This window comes from Leptonychotes weddellii, chromosome 5 (assembly GCF_054177405.1).
Source record: "Leptonychotes weddellii isolate Sample4059 chromosome 5, ASM5417740v2, whole genome shotgun sequence".
Lineage (NCBI taxonomy): Eukaryota > Metazoa > Chordata > Mammalia > Carnivora > Phocidae > Leptonychotes > Leptonychotes weddellii.
Window position 1 is genome coordinate 47077419 of NC_138373.1, and position 16149 is coordinate 47093567.

General features: G+C 40.6%; 1 protein-coding gene across 11 annotated transcripts in view; it reads right to left on the minus strand.

Annotated features, from left to right (window-relative positions):
* BEND7 (BEN domain containing 7) overlaps nt 1–16149 on the minus strand; it is a 79809-nt gene that overhangs the window by 29664 nt on the left and 33996 nt on the right. For 9 of the 11 annotated variants that reach the window (XM_081820604.1, XM_081820603.1, XM_081820602.1 and 6 more), the window contains one exon: nt 5444–5669. In XM_081820604.1, the coding sequence (XP_081676730.1) occupies nt 5444–5669 (226 nt within the window). The remainder of the gene's footprint in view (nt 1–5443; nt 5670–16149) is intronic. The other 2 variants (XM_081820606.1, XM_081820607.1) reach the window with 1 other exon arrangement.

Here is a 16149-nt window from a genome sequence, read left to right on the forward strand (position 1 = left end):
GTCACCTGCTGTTGCTTGTCCAAAGTCAGATTTCTGGGACTACCCTACATCTACTGAATCAGTCCCTGAGGACGGGACCCAGAAATCTGAATTTTGAACCCATACCTCAGGTAATCCTGATGCATACTAAAATATGAGACTCGCTATGGAAGGGGTTGAACATACAGGGCTCTACACATTGAATGGCCAAGATTCAATATCGCCCATCTGTCACTGGGCCTCCATAAAAAGTGGGAAAATACACACAACAACACAACCACAACCACAACAACTACGTAAGAGTTCCCGAGCCGAGAGACAGCTATGTATATGATATAATTATAGAGTTGTTACACATTATTTTGCTGTTATAAATTATGCAGTTTATCCTGTTTTAAGCTGATCTGTTATGTAAAAATATGAACAGATAAATTAACAAATGATTATGCATCTTCCAAAAGGATTCTTGAATTAAAGCATTCATCAATTGGTTTCAATTGCCAAACAGTTCCGCTAGAATTTAATTTACAGACAACTTTGAAAAATTACTTACATGCAGTGTGACTTCCAAGCTCCATGTATTGGAAGAGTCTCAGAAGTGTCTCTTTTCCTTAGGGAGGGGATCACACTTCTATTCTCCCTAGCAACGACGGGACCGATTCTCACTAGCTTCAAGGGAGGACCTGCCCTTGAAGTTGCTGAGTAAACTGAGCTATAGTTAACCCTTTACCCAGAAATTCACTTTGAATATGCTTTGCATACACAGTAACCGACTGGCCATTTTAAATAACTAGTATAGCCACCTTCCTAGTGGAATTTATAAAGAATCCAAAAATGCTAAATTTTCAGACAGAAATTTAAAATTGGGACACCTTCCTTCTTTCCCTTCAGATACTCCTCAGAGAAGGAAAGAACTGTGCTAGACGGTGACTTTGGAGCCAGACAGGCCTAGGGCCAAATCCTGGCTCTACCACCACCTACTACAGGTTTATCCTTAAGTTACTCAATTTCTCAGAGCTTCAGTTTCCTCTCCTGTAAGTGAAGATAAATCACCTTCACAGTGAGGGTGTTCAAACCCAAGCTGATGGGCCATCCTTGATCTTACAGAGAGTTCTCAGGATACACAAAAGTATCAAGAAATAAATAACAAATCGGAGGTAAATCCCACCCCAACCATATTAATTTACGTCTCTGTGGGGTCAAATCGAAAGCAGAATGATGTGCAAAAAAATGGAAAATCGAAGTATTTTGAAAGGACTCCTACAGACCCTACAAGTCTCCAGAGTTGCTGGGATAACATATGAGGTTTTGGTGGTCAGCTCGGCAGAGTCTCTGAAAGGGCGATGCTGACTCTGGTCAGGCTTTCTAGTCTTGCTAGGGGCATAGTTAAGTTTTTGAGGACCACCAGCCAAGGAGAGTTCCCTCACAGGCAGGCTGTGACCCCCACGGCTACCATCAGTGCTGACTGCCCGCCAGGGAGCCGCAGTTTGGGTTTACGTGTGTTCGTGTTTGCATGGAGTAAACTGAGAGCAGTCAGTCGGGTCTTTCATTTGACAGGCGTACAGAATTTCTATTGAATGCAAGAAGATTTGAGAATCTAGTATAGTTTGATAGTAATAAAACTTTCCCAACTAATCACCATGAAGCTGAATTAAAAACCAGAACCCAGGTCCTAAAAATTGCTTTGTAGCAACTCCATTTTCTGAGAAGCGTCGGAGATCTGAGGATTACATCAATATTTAGATAACTCTCACTGAGGTAAACTGTACGGTCTCCTGGCCTATGATATCAAGAATTAGCTGGTCTTCAGCAGGTATAGCATGATGCGAGGAGAGCGTACCTGGGTACTGACCTCCACTCTATGTTCTGGCCATGAAATCAATTCTGAATTCAATCCAAGATACTAAACTATCCTCAGCCCTAAAATCTACGGCTCCGCTTAATAAGATCGTAAGTTGCTTCTTTCCAGAATTAAAGTGCTCAGGTGACTGCTTCTAATTAAAGATCCTTTCATCATCGATACTTTGTGTCATATTTATAAATGAATTTTTAATGAATTATTACCAATAAGTGTTAACCACCAGAAAACAGATGAAAATATGTGAAAAGTGTGATCTCTACAAAGAGACTTATATTTTAGTTTCAAGATACTCTCATGGGGAATATTAATTATCACTACAAAGAGCCTTGTTAATAATCGCACAATAAACTCTTCTTCAGTCCATGTCTGTTCTTGTTTATAAGCATTTTACAGACTTTCGTTCATCTTCCCCCGCACTCCTGTTTTAACCAACCTAATCACTTCATTTGAAACAAAATTCAGCCCCTGCTGTTACTTTTAGTTTTAATATTTTATAAAATTGACCAGTCTTTGTAAATTCCTAGGTTGTAGGACTCTTGAAATTAATACGGTATTTGATGTATTATCACTGAAAGGATAGAGGAAGAAAGTATTTAATATTTGTAAAATCTTGTCAAAGTACGTGGCAGACACCAGCAATGACATGAGTGGTTCTCCCTCCAGTATGTACAAGAAGCCATTTTATCACTTTCCCAGATGACTCTGATTCAAAAGACTTGGGTTAGGGAAGTAAACTTCCCTTTTTATCTCTACCAATAAACAGCATGAAAAACTGGGAGAGTTCTATTATAAGACCTTCAATTACTAGCTACTTTCAAAGACCACTTTATATTGTAATGTGTGGGTTAATGAACTTTTAGCTGGTGGAAGCATGGTTATGTAAAGGAAAAAGGTTTTAGGGAATTAAGAGAGTTGTACCCAAATTTATACTGAATTTTGGCTTCCTTTTTTTTTTTTTTTTTTTGCTTTCATTGGCATTTTATTAACTGGTAGAAATTCACAATATTATTCACAATTATTTCAAATTGGTTGGGAAAAGACATAAGGATGGGTATTTAGTATAAGAGCCATTTGTCAATAAATGAGGGCCAAAGTCAAAGATAAAAAATAAAAACCCAAGGGGCACCTGGGTGGCTTAGTCATTAAGCGTCTGCCTTCGGCTAGGGTCATGATACCAGGGTCCTGGGATCCCACATCGGGCTCCCTGCTTGGCGGGAAGCCTGCTTCTCCCTCTCCCACTCCCCCTGCTTGTGTTCCCTCTCTTGCTGTGTCTGTCAAATAAATAAATAAAATCTTTAAAAAAAAATAAAAATAAAAACCCATGTCTGTTCACTCACCCTACTATATGTAAAGCTCTTAGTGAAGCACAAAAGGTAATAAAAAATATTTAAGACAGAGCTTGTCCTCAGGGTGCTTATGAGAAATTATCAGAATAAACCAGGTAAAAATGTTGGCTGACCATTACAAACAGAATGTCCTTGTAAGAAAGACAAATCTGATACCACAGTCAAACTCTGAATAAAGATTTCAGGGGGAAAAAATATAGGAATGTAGATAGTAACTTCTGAAGAGTGTGATTATGGAGGCCTTTTGGCTTTCTATACATTTCTATGGTTTGGAATTTTTACAAGCATGTGCTAGTTTTGTAACTAGGGGAAAAATCTAGATCAAAATATACATGTTTATGAGTAAATACTGGAAGGAAACAAGTGAATATATGGTATTTGTTGACTTAAGTTGGTGGCTTATGGTTGGATTTCCCTTCGTTTTAAAGTGTTTTTGTTGTTTTAACAGAATTTTAATGCCAGATTTAATTCAACAATAAAAGAAGTATATGGAAAATTTAATTTCTTTGATTTGAATAATCTGCTTTATTGTGTATTAGGAGCAGAAGACTTGTTACCATTTTTACTTCTAACTAAAGAGGAGGGCCATGAAGGAAATGAAGGCATATTCTCTATTTCTCTGTGTAATATACTTTTTCAAACTATCGTATGATGACCAGTCTCAACTGAAAATGGTAGAATAAATCCCTATCACTCTACTTGTAATAACATATTTCATTACCATCTATTATTAAAGTAACTCCTTTACTGCCATTAAAATGGAACATGGGTTCCCTAATTTCCAAATACTTTCATACTGTTAATACACTGTCCTGAAAAAAGAAAATTAAAACAATTCCTGGCGACATTTCAATGTGTTTAAAAGCTTCAGCATGAAAAGCGTCATCAACCTTGACCTTTGTGTTTCTAGAAGGCTCCAGCCACATTAAATTGAAATGGGACCCTTCCTGACTTTAGCTGGTCTCAGTTACATCACTGACCATTTTTCAAATTCAGTAATCTAGTTTTTAGTGTCACTTCAGGGTGAGTCATTCTTTTCAGAAATGACACAGATTGTGGTATCTCTGTAGCTTTTCCTATTTAATACAACTCAACTGTCCCTTTAAGTGAAAAAACTTTGTTGGAGAATGAGAAATGTTCTGTTAGTGAAGGCTTATGTCCTTTTGGCCACGAACAAAAGCTGTTTGGTACTTGCTAACTCCATTTAAAAGTCACATTATTTTGTAAAGTTAATTGTGGGTTTCCAAGTATCCTTTAAGCGCTATTAAATTCATTTACTCATTTTGCAAGATAACGGGGAGCAGGAGTGGGGAGGGAAGGCTCTCCGCGTCCATTCCCAGGCCGCAACCCAAGCAAGGCAGGGACTGAGGCAGTGAAGAACGTCCTTATCAGCAATTCGAGTGTAAATTAAGGCCTGATCTCAAATTCCATTTTCATGGTAGTTGTGTTTATATTTGAGAATTCATTTACGTTCTTTTTTGAAAATAACATATAAGGACTTCTATTACCTGAAATTATGTTTATCAGAGTTCTACATAAGGACATTTTAAAGTGAAGAAATAGGTTAAGGATGTGGAACTGGATAAAATGGACAGCTACTCATACGTGCACCTGCACGGCTATTGTAATGCAGTGGAGCTCGGGTATGTGTTCACAGTGCTGAGTGGGAGAGACTCACGGTTTTCTCTGCACGTAACTCGCGTGACTCCGCACACAGAAACAGAGGGAGCAGAACGGGCCCAGAATGGGTGGAGATGCGTGGGGTTTGGCTTCACAGTGGGCTCACTGACATTTAAAATGTCTTTAGAAGCCATGACCTACGTAAAGCAGCTTCCAAACTTTGGAGAGAACTGTTTTCCTTTATTTTCCAAAAAGGATCATAGCTTTATTCTTATTGACAACTAAAAATTTAAGTCAAGATCATATTTTGCTGAAGTTCTTAGTTAGAAATTACTAAGAGGAAAGATACTTTTTTTCTTAAGAGACAATTCAGGAAAAACTTTTTGGCTCTGCAGCAGAACAAACTGGCTCTGAAATCATGATTTTAACAAGCCAACGTCACCTTGAAATACCAAATTCTAGTGATATTTGGGGTGCTGAGTTACAGAGCTCATGCCCCAAAGCCACACCAGTGGGTAAACTGCCAAGGGCAAATTCAATTAGCCTCTCGTTAGGTGACCACAGTTTCAGCTGCATCTTTATGCAACGAAGGCAAAGCTCAACAAAGAACCCATAAAATGAAATGATGCAGACCAACCTTTTATTGCACCCACAATATTTTGGTCTAGTCCTTTTCGGTTGTCATTGAGTCCTCTTTTCCTCTTCCCATTGGGTAAGGAGTTAGCCAAAGTCTTGTCATCAAAAAATGCACACACCAGCTTTCTAAACAGAAGGCTTCCTGAGCGAGTGTAGTTTGACAATATAGAGTCCAGCTGTGATTTAGGCATGAACACATCAAAGCCTTCAGCAAGTTGCACTTCTGGCTACCAAAAGAACATAAATATTTCATTAAAAGCAACATTTGAAGCATTTGACTTCGGGCATATGCGCAACAAAAAACCATCACTAGCTACTGCAATGTCCTTATCCTACAAACGATGTGGTTTCAGCTTTGTGCGCCAGTATTTGCAATTTATAAAACCAGTGACTGGTTCTTACAAAATAAGACGCTCTAATTCCAGCATTAAGTCTCTTCAAAACCAACAAACAGGAGCACGCTGCAAATGCATTCTTGTCCTCAGAAACAGTCAAGAGAAGGCAGATCATCACAAACTCATGTTAACTGTGGAGCTACACGGAACTTGAGATTTCTGGGTGAAATACCCTCATTTTTTTTTTTGAAATGAAGGAACTAAGGTCCAAAGAGATCATAACAAAATGACTTAAAAATAATCTGAATGTACTCAGTGCATTACACTTGACAGATTACTTTCTCCTACATGAAATAATTTCACTTCACTTGCCTAAGCACACGAATATGGGGCTACCCAGAGGCCCATGGCTCTTTTCACTCTGCCTGTGATTTTCAGCTGGGGGACTGCATTTTTTTTCCTCCAGTGAAAACTTATGGAAACTAACCCATAAAATAAGTAGAAAGGATGAGTAGGTGCCCCAGGCAGTTTAATTCTACCTTTTGCCCCTATTTCGGGGAGGAGAATCTGAAGCCATGTCCCAGAGCACCCGAAAACCAACGCACTGGTCACCCTGCTTTCCCATCAGGGATTTTCTGCCTGGGATGCTGGAGCAGAAGACCTGGAAGGTACCGTTCAACTTGGACTCTATGTAGTAGAATATGAGCTCAGATGGTAATAATAGACTGTTAGCACTCTGTGGACACTTAGCTTGTCTTTTCCTCCGGCAACCCAGTGAACACTTGCATTTCCAAGCCTTTGCGAACTCCTTCCTTCCTGTGGAGGTGGCCACGCACTCTGTCACTGCTCTTAATGTGACATACTCGTATGGCTGCATTTATTATACTGTATAATTATTTATTAGATTGTGGCCCTTCCTGATGCCCGCAACTCAGACTTTGTATCTCTCAGGCTTGGCACATAGTAAGTACTCAATAAATTCTTGAATAGATAGAAGTTCATTAGTCATAATCTAAACTAGTAAGTCATTTACTGTTGATTATAACATAACTCTAAAATAATAACTTTAATATGAAGAAACGTAGTCGGTAAACTTTCATTAGGAAAAAAGAAGAAAATCTCACTTAAGTAAGATGTATTATAAAAGTTGATTCTTGGATAATCATACTTACCACTTTGCAAACCCGGTGCTACTTTAGATTTTTAAAACCATATTAGAAAAGAGGATCTGGGATTAGTTTTTCTCCTGGAGAATAGGAATTTTTACTTTTGTTTGTCCTAGTGCTTCTCAAAATGCCTAGCACACTGCGGTCAGAGTAAAGAGGGTGTAAATGATTCAGATGATGCAGGAAGTTTGGGCCCTGCCCTTGCCAAATGCTATTCTTGACTGGATTATCCACGAAGTCATTGCATTTCTCTGCTTCACTTTGCCTTTCAACTTTTGGTCCCTGGATGCTTGGTAAACATCGCTCTCCGAAGAGTGCTGTCAGACTGGTTGCTGAGTTTTGGGTCATGCTGCTGGTAAAGGGTGTGTAGGGGCGTTGCTGGGAGCCACAGGCTGTGCCCTCGTCTCCTGTCCCACACCAGGGGCTCAATGCATATTTGTTGAATGATTCGATGTGGAAATAGTAGATGGAGAGAATTTTACCATCATCATCTAAGATGAAGTTTCATTCATAACCAGAATTTTGCTATGCATATCAATGGCTGAATTCAGACCTTATTCTAAATCTACTGATCTCAGATTTTTGCTAAGTGTTCCTATATCACTCAAAAAGCCATTAAAAAAAGTAATCTCAATTTACTTTATAGAAGCAGCTGCTTGTAGCTGTATGAGGGGCTAAGGGGGTATAGAAGCTTTTAAATGTTCAGGGGTCAAAAGGGGAAGACACCAACTGCTCTCGTTCATATATCCCTACTGAATTCTGGTGCCATCAACCAGGTGCTTCAGACTCAGCCACCTGACCTGAGACTCCAGAACCTGCCCAGGACCCACCCTGGAGGACTTGACCCTGGTTTGAGGACTACGGACCTCATCTAGCCATCAGGCAAAAATGAGCCCCTCCTTGCTTCACAGACTCAGTCTTTTCTACCAACTATATTTCCAGCACCTTCCGCACTGCATTTATTTGGTTGGGAGTTTGTGTTTCTCGTGAGAATACGCGCTCTTTTGTACTCAGCCAAATGCCCAGTCACTGCCCAATAGGTATTTGTCAGAATAAGCAAAACACTATGTAAGAATTTGTTCAAAATTCATTCATTCAAAGATAATATTGATTTAGAGACCTTTTGGCCCAGTGTAAAGGGAGTGTGTTTGAGAGTCTGCCATGCAGTGGCTCAGCGTGCCAGTCCTCCTGGGGCAGCACTCACGCTCACTCAAGGAGCAGACTGCTCGGGGAGCACTGAACTGACTGAGTCCAGACGTATTTACTGTGTGTGTAACTCCATGCTCAAGGAGTTTCAGGGCGGGCTCCCTAGATGAGATATAGACACAAATATCTATATATAAAGTACAAAGCGATAACACTACGAGAGAGGTTCAGGGCACTAGGCAGCATTTGGCGGGTGAGGGGCGAGAGGGGTTGGGGAGGGGTCAGGACAGCATTTTATGAGGGCCTTACGGCAGGATTTAGGAGACGAGAGGGGCAGTTGGTGTTTCTAGCATTTGCTGCGACTCCTAAAACTAAATATCGGGAGGTGTCTGTGGAGCCAGGAGACTCCCTATGGGATCATAGAGTGTCTTGATTTCTGAGATGCTCTCCTAATGCAGAAACTGTCAGTACTTCCTGGCCCACTTTCTACCGACGGACAAATACTGTTGTTTTGAAGTGTTCTTACCAGATCAAGGAACGTGAACTTGCCCAGTTATGAGCCTCTTACAAAGGAGTCGGTTTTAGGACTTGAGGCAATAGCAGCAAGAGCAAAGGTGACTCATATTTGCCCCCTTCCTGCTCTCCAGGCCCTTTTTCTCTTATGCAGATTCCTTAGCTCCTCCTAGCGCAGCGCTAATGCTCTACCAGGTGCCACAAAGCAACAAACTAATTCCTTAAAAACAAAAAGAGGGTCGCTTTATTTTCTGAAACATAGAGAAAACTAATCTCAAATTTTCACAATGAAACCTTCCGATTTCCTCCATTTTGTAAATACAATCACCGTGCATTACTACTATGTAATGAGCTATAATCTGCACGTATATTTAAAAACAGGTTAAAACTCCAATTGTATCGTTGAATCTCCTCTTACTAGTGCTAGTTTAAATGAGCTCTCTCTGCTTACTAAGGATGCCTGTGATAGAAACCACACTATTCCAAATGAATATCATTTTACAAACCAGACTTTCTTTGACAGCATCATTCTCTGCTCTTCAAGCAAAGACAGATCGCTAATACACTGACAGATTCTATTGTTTACTGAGGTAGTTCGATCTTTAAAGGACGACATCCAGTGTGGGGCGGAATTTACAACACTTAGAGTCCTCATCTTACGAGTTAAGAGTCTGAGTTCGTGCTATAAATTTGGATTTTCATGAATGTCTTGCCCATTTTCGGAACTGCAGTTACTTAGCACCAGAGTATATCAAACGTTGAATTTTCCTTATGCAGTGGCATCATGTCTTACACCCAGGGAAGCTCTGGAGGCAAAAACCACATATAGCCATAATGACCCTTAAAAATGTTCAGGGACTCAGGCCTGTGGGCATTAACTCTCCTGTTCCCCTTTGCATTTCAGTCAAGGCCTTCCTTTGCTTAGTAGAAGCTGGGGTCAAGATCTAGTACGGGTGGGGAAATCCCCTAACCAGGTAAATTAAAAGATTTCCCCCTCAGTCCCTATGAGCAAGTGTATCATTTGATTCCCTGTATAATCTAAAGAAAAACACGTAAAACAATTTTAAAGAGATCATATCAATTAATCACAGAGGGAACAGATCTGATAGAGGCTATTTTCCAGAAGGTACTATCAATGCCAAATTACAGTAAAACATGCAAATAGCTAAATGTGGTTCCTGGTTAAAAGAGTAAAAAAAAAAAACTGCATGAATATTCATACTGGAATTAACCTCAAATTTTCAATTGCAAATTAATAAATTACACACAATAGTTGGTATACTCCACTGGCTAGCTAGTTGGCTCAAGAAACAAACCATGCATGAAGAGGCAGGATTCTGTGGAATAAGACTAACTGATTTGGGGCTGAAAACACGTAACAGAATTTTAAAGATTGTTTAAAGACTATGAATTTAGTCTTTCTGCTCCTAATACTTTCATATACAGTGATCCTTTATTCTCATTTAGTATTTATTTTGCAGTATGTTAGATGTGTTTCTAGGAAAATGAGCTTTAGTTTATGAAAAGAAATTTTAAAGAGCCACAAAACCCCTTCACAGTGGATTTTATTTTGCTCACAAACGTGCTCTTGGTTCTGTTTGGGAAGAACTGAAATCATTTCCTATAACTCAGGTCTGTTCCAGGTAGATACAGCAGGAACCACTATTACTATTTATTAAATGCAATGCCATAATCATGGCCAGGGAGGTGGGTACTCATAAGAATATACCAGATCACAAGGCAGGCCTGCTGTAGCAGGTCTCGCTGGGAGCTGAGAATCTCAGTGTCGATGGGGCAGAGTCTTCACCTTGGATGTACTATATTAAGACTTGATTTTTTTTTTAAAGATTTTTTTTATTTATTTGAGATAGAGAGAGAGAGAGCATGAGCAGGGGGAGCAGCAGAGGGAGAGGGAGAAGCAGACTCCCCACTGAGCAGGGAGCCCCATGTGGGGCTCGATCCCAGAGCCCTGAAATCATGACAGGAGCCGAAGGCAGACGCTTAACCGACTGAGCCACCCAGGTGCCCCCATCAAGACTTGATTGTAAGGTGGATGTTCTGTAGTAAGTAAAAAATGCTTGGGCAAAAGTTCTATTACAGTCTATGTACTAGCATATATTTAAGGTTGAATTGGATAAACATGACAAGAAGTCATTAAAGGGCCAAGCCTTTATAGATTTTTTATTTGACAAAATTTTGGTAGAACTAAGCATTTAACTAGAAAATACAATACAACTCGGCCCCTTGAAATTTCTCCATGCACTTGCATAATGAGATACTCCAAAGTCATTTAGAGATGTTTTTAGCTTTTTCCTTCCTCAGGTGGTAAATTAATGGCTCTAAGCACTATGGCTTGATTTATGCTAAAGATATTTGAGCCCAAATGTTGAAGATGTAAGATTTTTAGCCACTGCCATCCAGCTTTTTCCATCCTAACTCTAGTGCACCTGCTCCTCGGAGAGCCTGTCTTTGACCCTCCTCGCAGAGGGCCAGTCCTGCTCTTCCAGGCTCCCCTGCCATCTTCTGACTGCCACAACTAGAGCTAACGTCCTATTATACTGTTACTATTGCTTATGTGTTTTCCTCCTATGCTTCTTGCAGGGCAAGGACTATTTTGTTCATTTAGGTACACCCCGGAAAATGGTGATGTCATTAACATTTACTCGATACTCCATATTCCAGGCTCTAGGCTAACCCAGGTGAAGGGGGTTTTTCTAACTTCACCCTCACCCTGCGAAGTGACTATTTTATTTATTTATTTGTTTATTTATTTATTTATTTATTAACGATTTTATTTATTTGACAGAGAGAGATACAGCGAGAGAGGGAACACAAGCAGGGGGAGTGGGAGAGGGAGAAGCAGGCTTCCCGTGGAGCGGGGAGCCCGATGCGGGGCTCGATCCCAGGACCCTGGGACCATGACCTGAGCCGAAGGCAGACGCTTAACGACTGAGCCACCCAGGCGCCCCCGAAGTGACTATTTTATTATCCCCAGTTTGCAGATGCAAAAACTAAGGCTTGGAAAGGTCAGGTAACTTGTTTAAGATTATCCAGCTAATTAGAGACGAAGTAAGGATTTGAACCCAATCAGTCTGCACTGGAACCTCCTCTCTCAAGCATATACTGCCTTAAGTTCAGCGGGTCAGTGAATAAAGAGTCGCCTGCTCCGCTGATTTGCTTTACTAGTTCCCAGTGGATGATGTATTTATTGGGCTAAGAAGGTGTTAACAAAACAGATTCTGATTTCAGAAGTTACTTATGTTGAGAGCAATACATTTTAAATTATTTATTTTTAGAAGAATGACTTAGTATAAACATTAATGAAATTATCTTCAGGTGATGGGTAGCCATGGATTTATCTTCTGATAACTTTTAAATTTGGATAATCTAGGATTACTGGAAAATATTCACAATAATTCCAATAAAGAGAAAAAAGTGTCCTACTATTAATAATTATCATACGTATCATATATATATATTTGTTTTTTAAGTAGACTCCATACCCAGCTTGGAGCCCAATGCGGGGCTCAAACTCACGACCCTGAGATCAAGACCTGAGCGGAGATCAGAGTTGGACGCTCAGCTGACTGAGCCACCCTGGTGCCCCTCACAAATATATTTTTAAAAATTGATCTGAGTGTTTCACCAAAGCCAAAAAACAAGCCAAATCCAAAAGCAACAACAATGAAACAAGCTTAAGCCACATATATCTACCCTGAAAACCACAATTTAGTATGTCCAACTAAGTAGGAAAAAACTGACTGCAAAAAATTCATGGCTGCCTTGTCTGAGTGAGGGCAGAGCATGGAGTTGTGAAAGAAAGAAGGAAACATTGTATTTAAATTTGAAATTCGGTTTTGGGTTTTGGGCTCCTGGTTTGGCTTCTGTGGAGTTTAGGCTTGAATTTTATTTAATGTGCTAATTTAAAGTGGGTCAAATAATCTTGCCCCAAAGTAGAAATATTTCTGGCCACTCTATTTTTGTAAACACTATTTATTCATGTGTATTTGTTCATTCATATGTACACTTCAGTTTATTTAACATTGAGATTTGTCCCTATAAGGTACTTAGCTAGGACTGCTACAGTTTAAAAAAGAACCAATATTTATTGAGTGTTTAAAATGTACCAGGGGGGCGCCTGGTCGTTAAGCGTCTGCCTTCGGCTCAGGTCATGATCCCAGGGTCCTGGGATTGAGCCCCGCATCGGGCTCCCTGCTCCTTGAGAAGCCTGCTTCTTTCTCTCCCACTCCCCCTGCTTGTGTTCCCTCTCTTGCTGTGTCCCTCTCTGTCAAATAAATAAATAAAATCTTAAAAAAAAAATAGATAAATAAATAGAATGCACCAGGAACTATTCTAAGTGCTTCATGTAGATTACTTCATTTAACTCTTCCGCAGGCCAGTTCTAGGAGGTCAGCATTACTGTTATTCCCATTTTATGGACTGGAAACTGAGGCAAGGGGTTACCCAGCTGAGCTTCTCGCCCAGGCAGCCTGATTTCAGAGCCTGCACATTTAACCATTCACTTCTCTCCTAGAACCTTCCAAGTAAACAGAGTAAACTGCCTTAATCCAACCTTTCGGTTCTCCTCATACAACCATCACCCTGTGACTGGTTACTGAGTGTGGCTCATGCACAGGAATGGAGCTAGAATGGACGCCCAAGTGTGTCACTCGGTGGATAAGGGCAACTGCAGACCTGGGTGTGAGAATCAGCTCTACCTTTCTGGCTGTGAACCTGAGCAGGCTACGTAAGCCGTTTATGCCACAGTGTCCTCATCTACGAGGACAGTAATGACACCTCAGAGAGTGAGGATGAAAGCAATATAACATTATGGAGCAGAGTGTGGCACACAAATACCACTATTTTCATATAGCCCCTGCTCTGGAGAAACTGGCATTCCTTCCTGGAAGGAAGAAAATCATATAAATAATTACAGACAAGTATAGAAAGTTCTATAAAAGACAGTTATGTTGGGAGCACCTTGGGTGCTCAGTTGGTTGAGCGTCCGACCTTTGGTCTCAGCTCAGGTCATGATCTCAGGGTCGTGAGACTGAGCCCCACGTTGGGCTCTGCGCTCAATGGGGAGTCTGCTTGAGATTCTCTCCCTCCCTCTCCCTGTGCCCTGCCCCCCACTCCCATGCAAGCACATGTGCTCTCTCTCTCAAATAAATAAATCTTAAAAAAAAAAAAAAAGAATTACGTTGGAGCCCAGGGGGCAGGGGTACTGAGAGAGGTAATGAGGAGAGAATGAGGAAATGAGGAGTTAAGGTGAAGAGAGGTTTCTAATTAAAGCTGAGCCCTAGACCTAAAGTTTCAAAAGTTTATTTTGTATATTGTGCTTCATGCAAATGCAGACGCTTTGTCATCTGCAGACTCAATCACATTTATTGAGTACCTTTTATGTGCCAGGCACTGCAGGAGGACAGTCTCACCTGCTCTCTGTCATTTAGTGTTTACAACACTCTGAGGGTCAGTGCAGTTGGTTTTGACGAGAGCGCAGTATTTTTCCACATCTGAGTAGGGGTAATCGTTGTCGCTCAGATGACGGGTGGTCTCCCTGCAAGGCCCTGCATGGCCCCTAGACAAATCTGTATTCGGGTGACCCTAAAAGTCACGGTGCAAAACAAGGACTTAATACACTGTGAATTAGAAGAAATTAATGTGAATTTTTACACCTGACGAAGCATAGGTTTTACATGTCTTTTTCTCGTTGCTTCTAGCTCTAATCTTTCTCTCGCCCTCCAAACATCTAAGGACCATTTTGCGATCCTAAACTTACTTGTGTTTCCCATCTGGAACTGAAGGCCTGCTTCTGCCCTTGCTTCCCCCCCGCAGTTAACAGAGTGCCTAACCTGGTTTTCCAAGAAAGAAATGTGGGGGGGTTGCTTTCGACTGAGCCACCAAGTCCTCTGTGTGGGCACTTCCTAAATGGCTCCTTTCTCTTTCTGCAGGCTCACTGCTTGTGTAGACCCTCCCACACCTGACCGACTGTAACTGTCTTCCTCCTGGTCTCTTTGTCTCTACTTTCTTCTCTCCATCTCTCTACCATCCACAAGGCAATGCCACTTGCCACTCTGTTAAGACACAAGTATGATCATTCCTCTACTTGAAACTTGCAATGGCTCCCTAGTGTCCACAGATGAAGGTCAAGGGCATCAGCACGGCATATTTGGGCTTTCACTACCTGGCCCCATCCTACCTTTGTATCATCATCAGCTACCAATGCTGGCCAGACGGCTGTTCCAGTGGCCTTGGACCACTTGCCCAGTCCTACAGCTTTGGACCTAATCCTCCCAATGCTGGGTACTTCCCAGGGCCCATCTTCTAATACACAAGTGCAGAATTCCCATCCACTTATATGTATCCAGTTATATTACGTTTTCTCAAATCCATTTTATAGAACAATTCCTACAAGATTATTATAATATTTGCTGTTTTCTCCTCTGGACTTCCACCAAATTTTAAAAGGACTGTGGCTAAGAAATAATAAAGAATAGAAGGGCACCTAAATTTGGATGCCTTTGCACTGACGGTTCCATCACCTAAGGGAGTCAATCCACACACCCCTCCTTCCCTGCCCAGGGACCTTGGAAGCGGGCTCATTAATGCCAGTGAGCACTACGTGTGGACACAACTGCCTCACCCAACGAAGGGGTTCACTGCACAGCCCTCTAGGTGCGGTTACAGTTTCTGTTGAACAGGTGAATCAAATGGCATATCAGCTGGATAAGGTAAAGATAATTATCTCCATTTTTTGCTTTTAGAAGCACGTTATTCTTCGGTCAAAGATAATCAGCACCTAACTGAGTTTTCATGGACAATTCTGAATGTGCTTTGTTACATTTAACAGCTCTTGTTAGCAAAAATAATCATGAATAAAAAGCAATTTATTTTTATTTGGCATATAAACAAAATTATAATGCTGATATCAGTAAAATTCTATTCTGTTTTATTAATGTACATAAGGCCTTTATGAGATCTTCCAGAGTTTATCTCTGAAGTATATTTGGAGTTTAAAAATAAAGAAAGGAGAAAGTTCAGTTATTAGCACTAGAGTGACCCATTTAGGAGATGATTTACACAATTCAAATGATTGCTCCTGATACATTAATGTCTATCAGAAAAGAACCCTTAGAAAGTTCAAGACAAATATAAAAGTATTATGAAAACTGCTTAAGATTGAATGTACTTTGTGTTGTGGAATAAATCACCTCTGTTTCCAAATATGTGATCTACCTGGGTTTTGAAACCGGGGCCTTAGTTGCAATAAGCATATGATGTAATCAAGTCAGCGGACTAGCCTGGGGTAGAACATTATCATCATTAATGATTTTTTTAAAATTAAGTTTTGAGTCGAGAAGAACTGCTTCCTAATTTTAGCATGTGTTCAAAGGTAAAAAAACCAAGAAAACCCTTTCACACTAAGGACTGGATAAAAGTTCAAATGACTTTCTAGCCTAAAAAAGTCGCCTCCCTTTGGTAAAGACCCAACATGGATACATGCTAGCAAACTGCCTTTCTGCAATTTGAAAGGGAACACTTTTTTT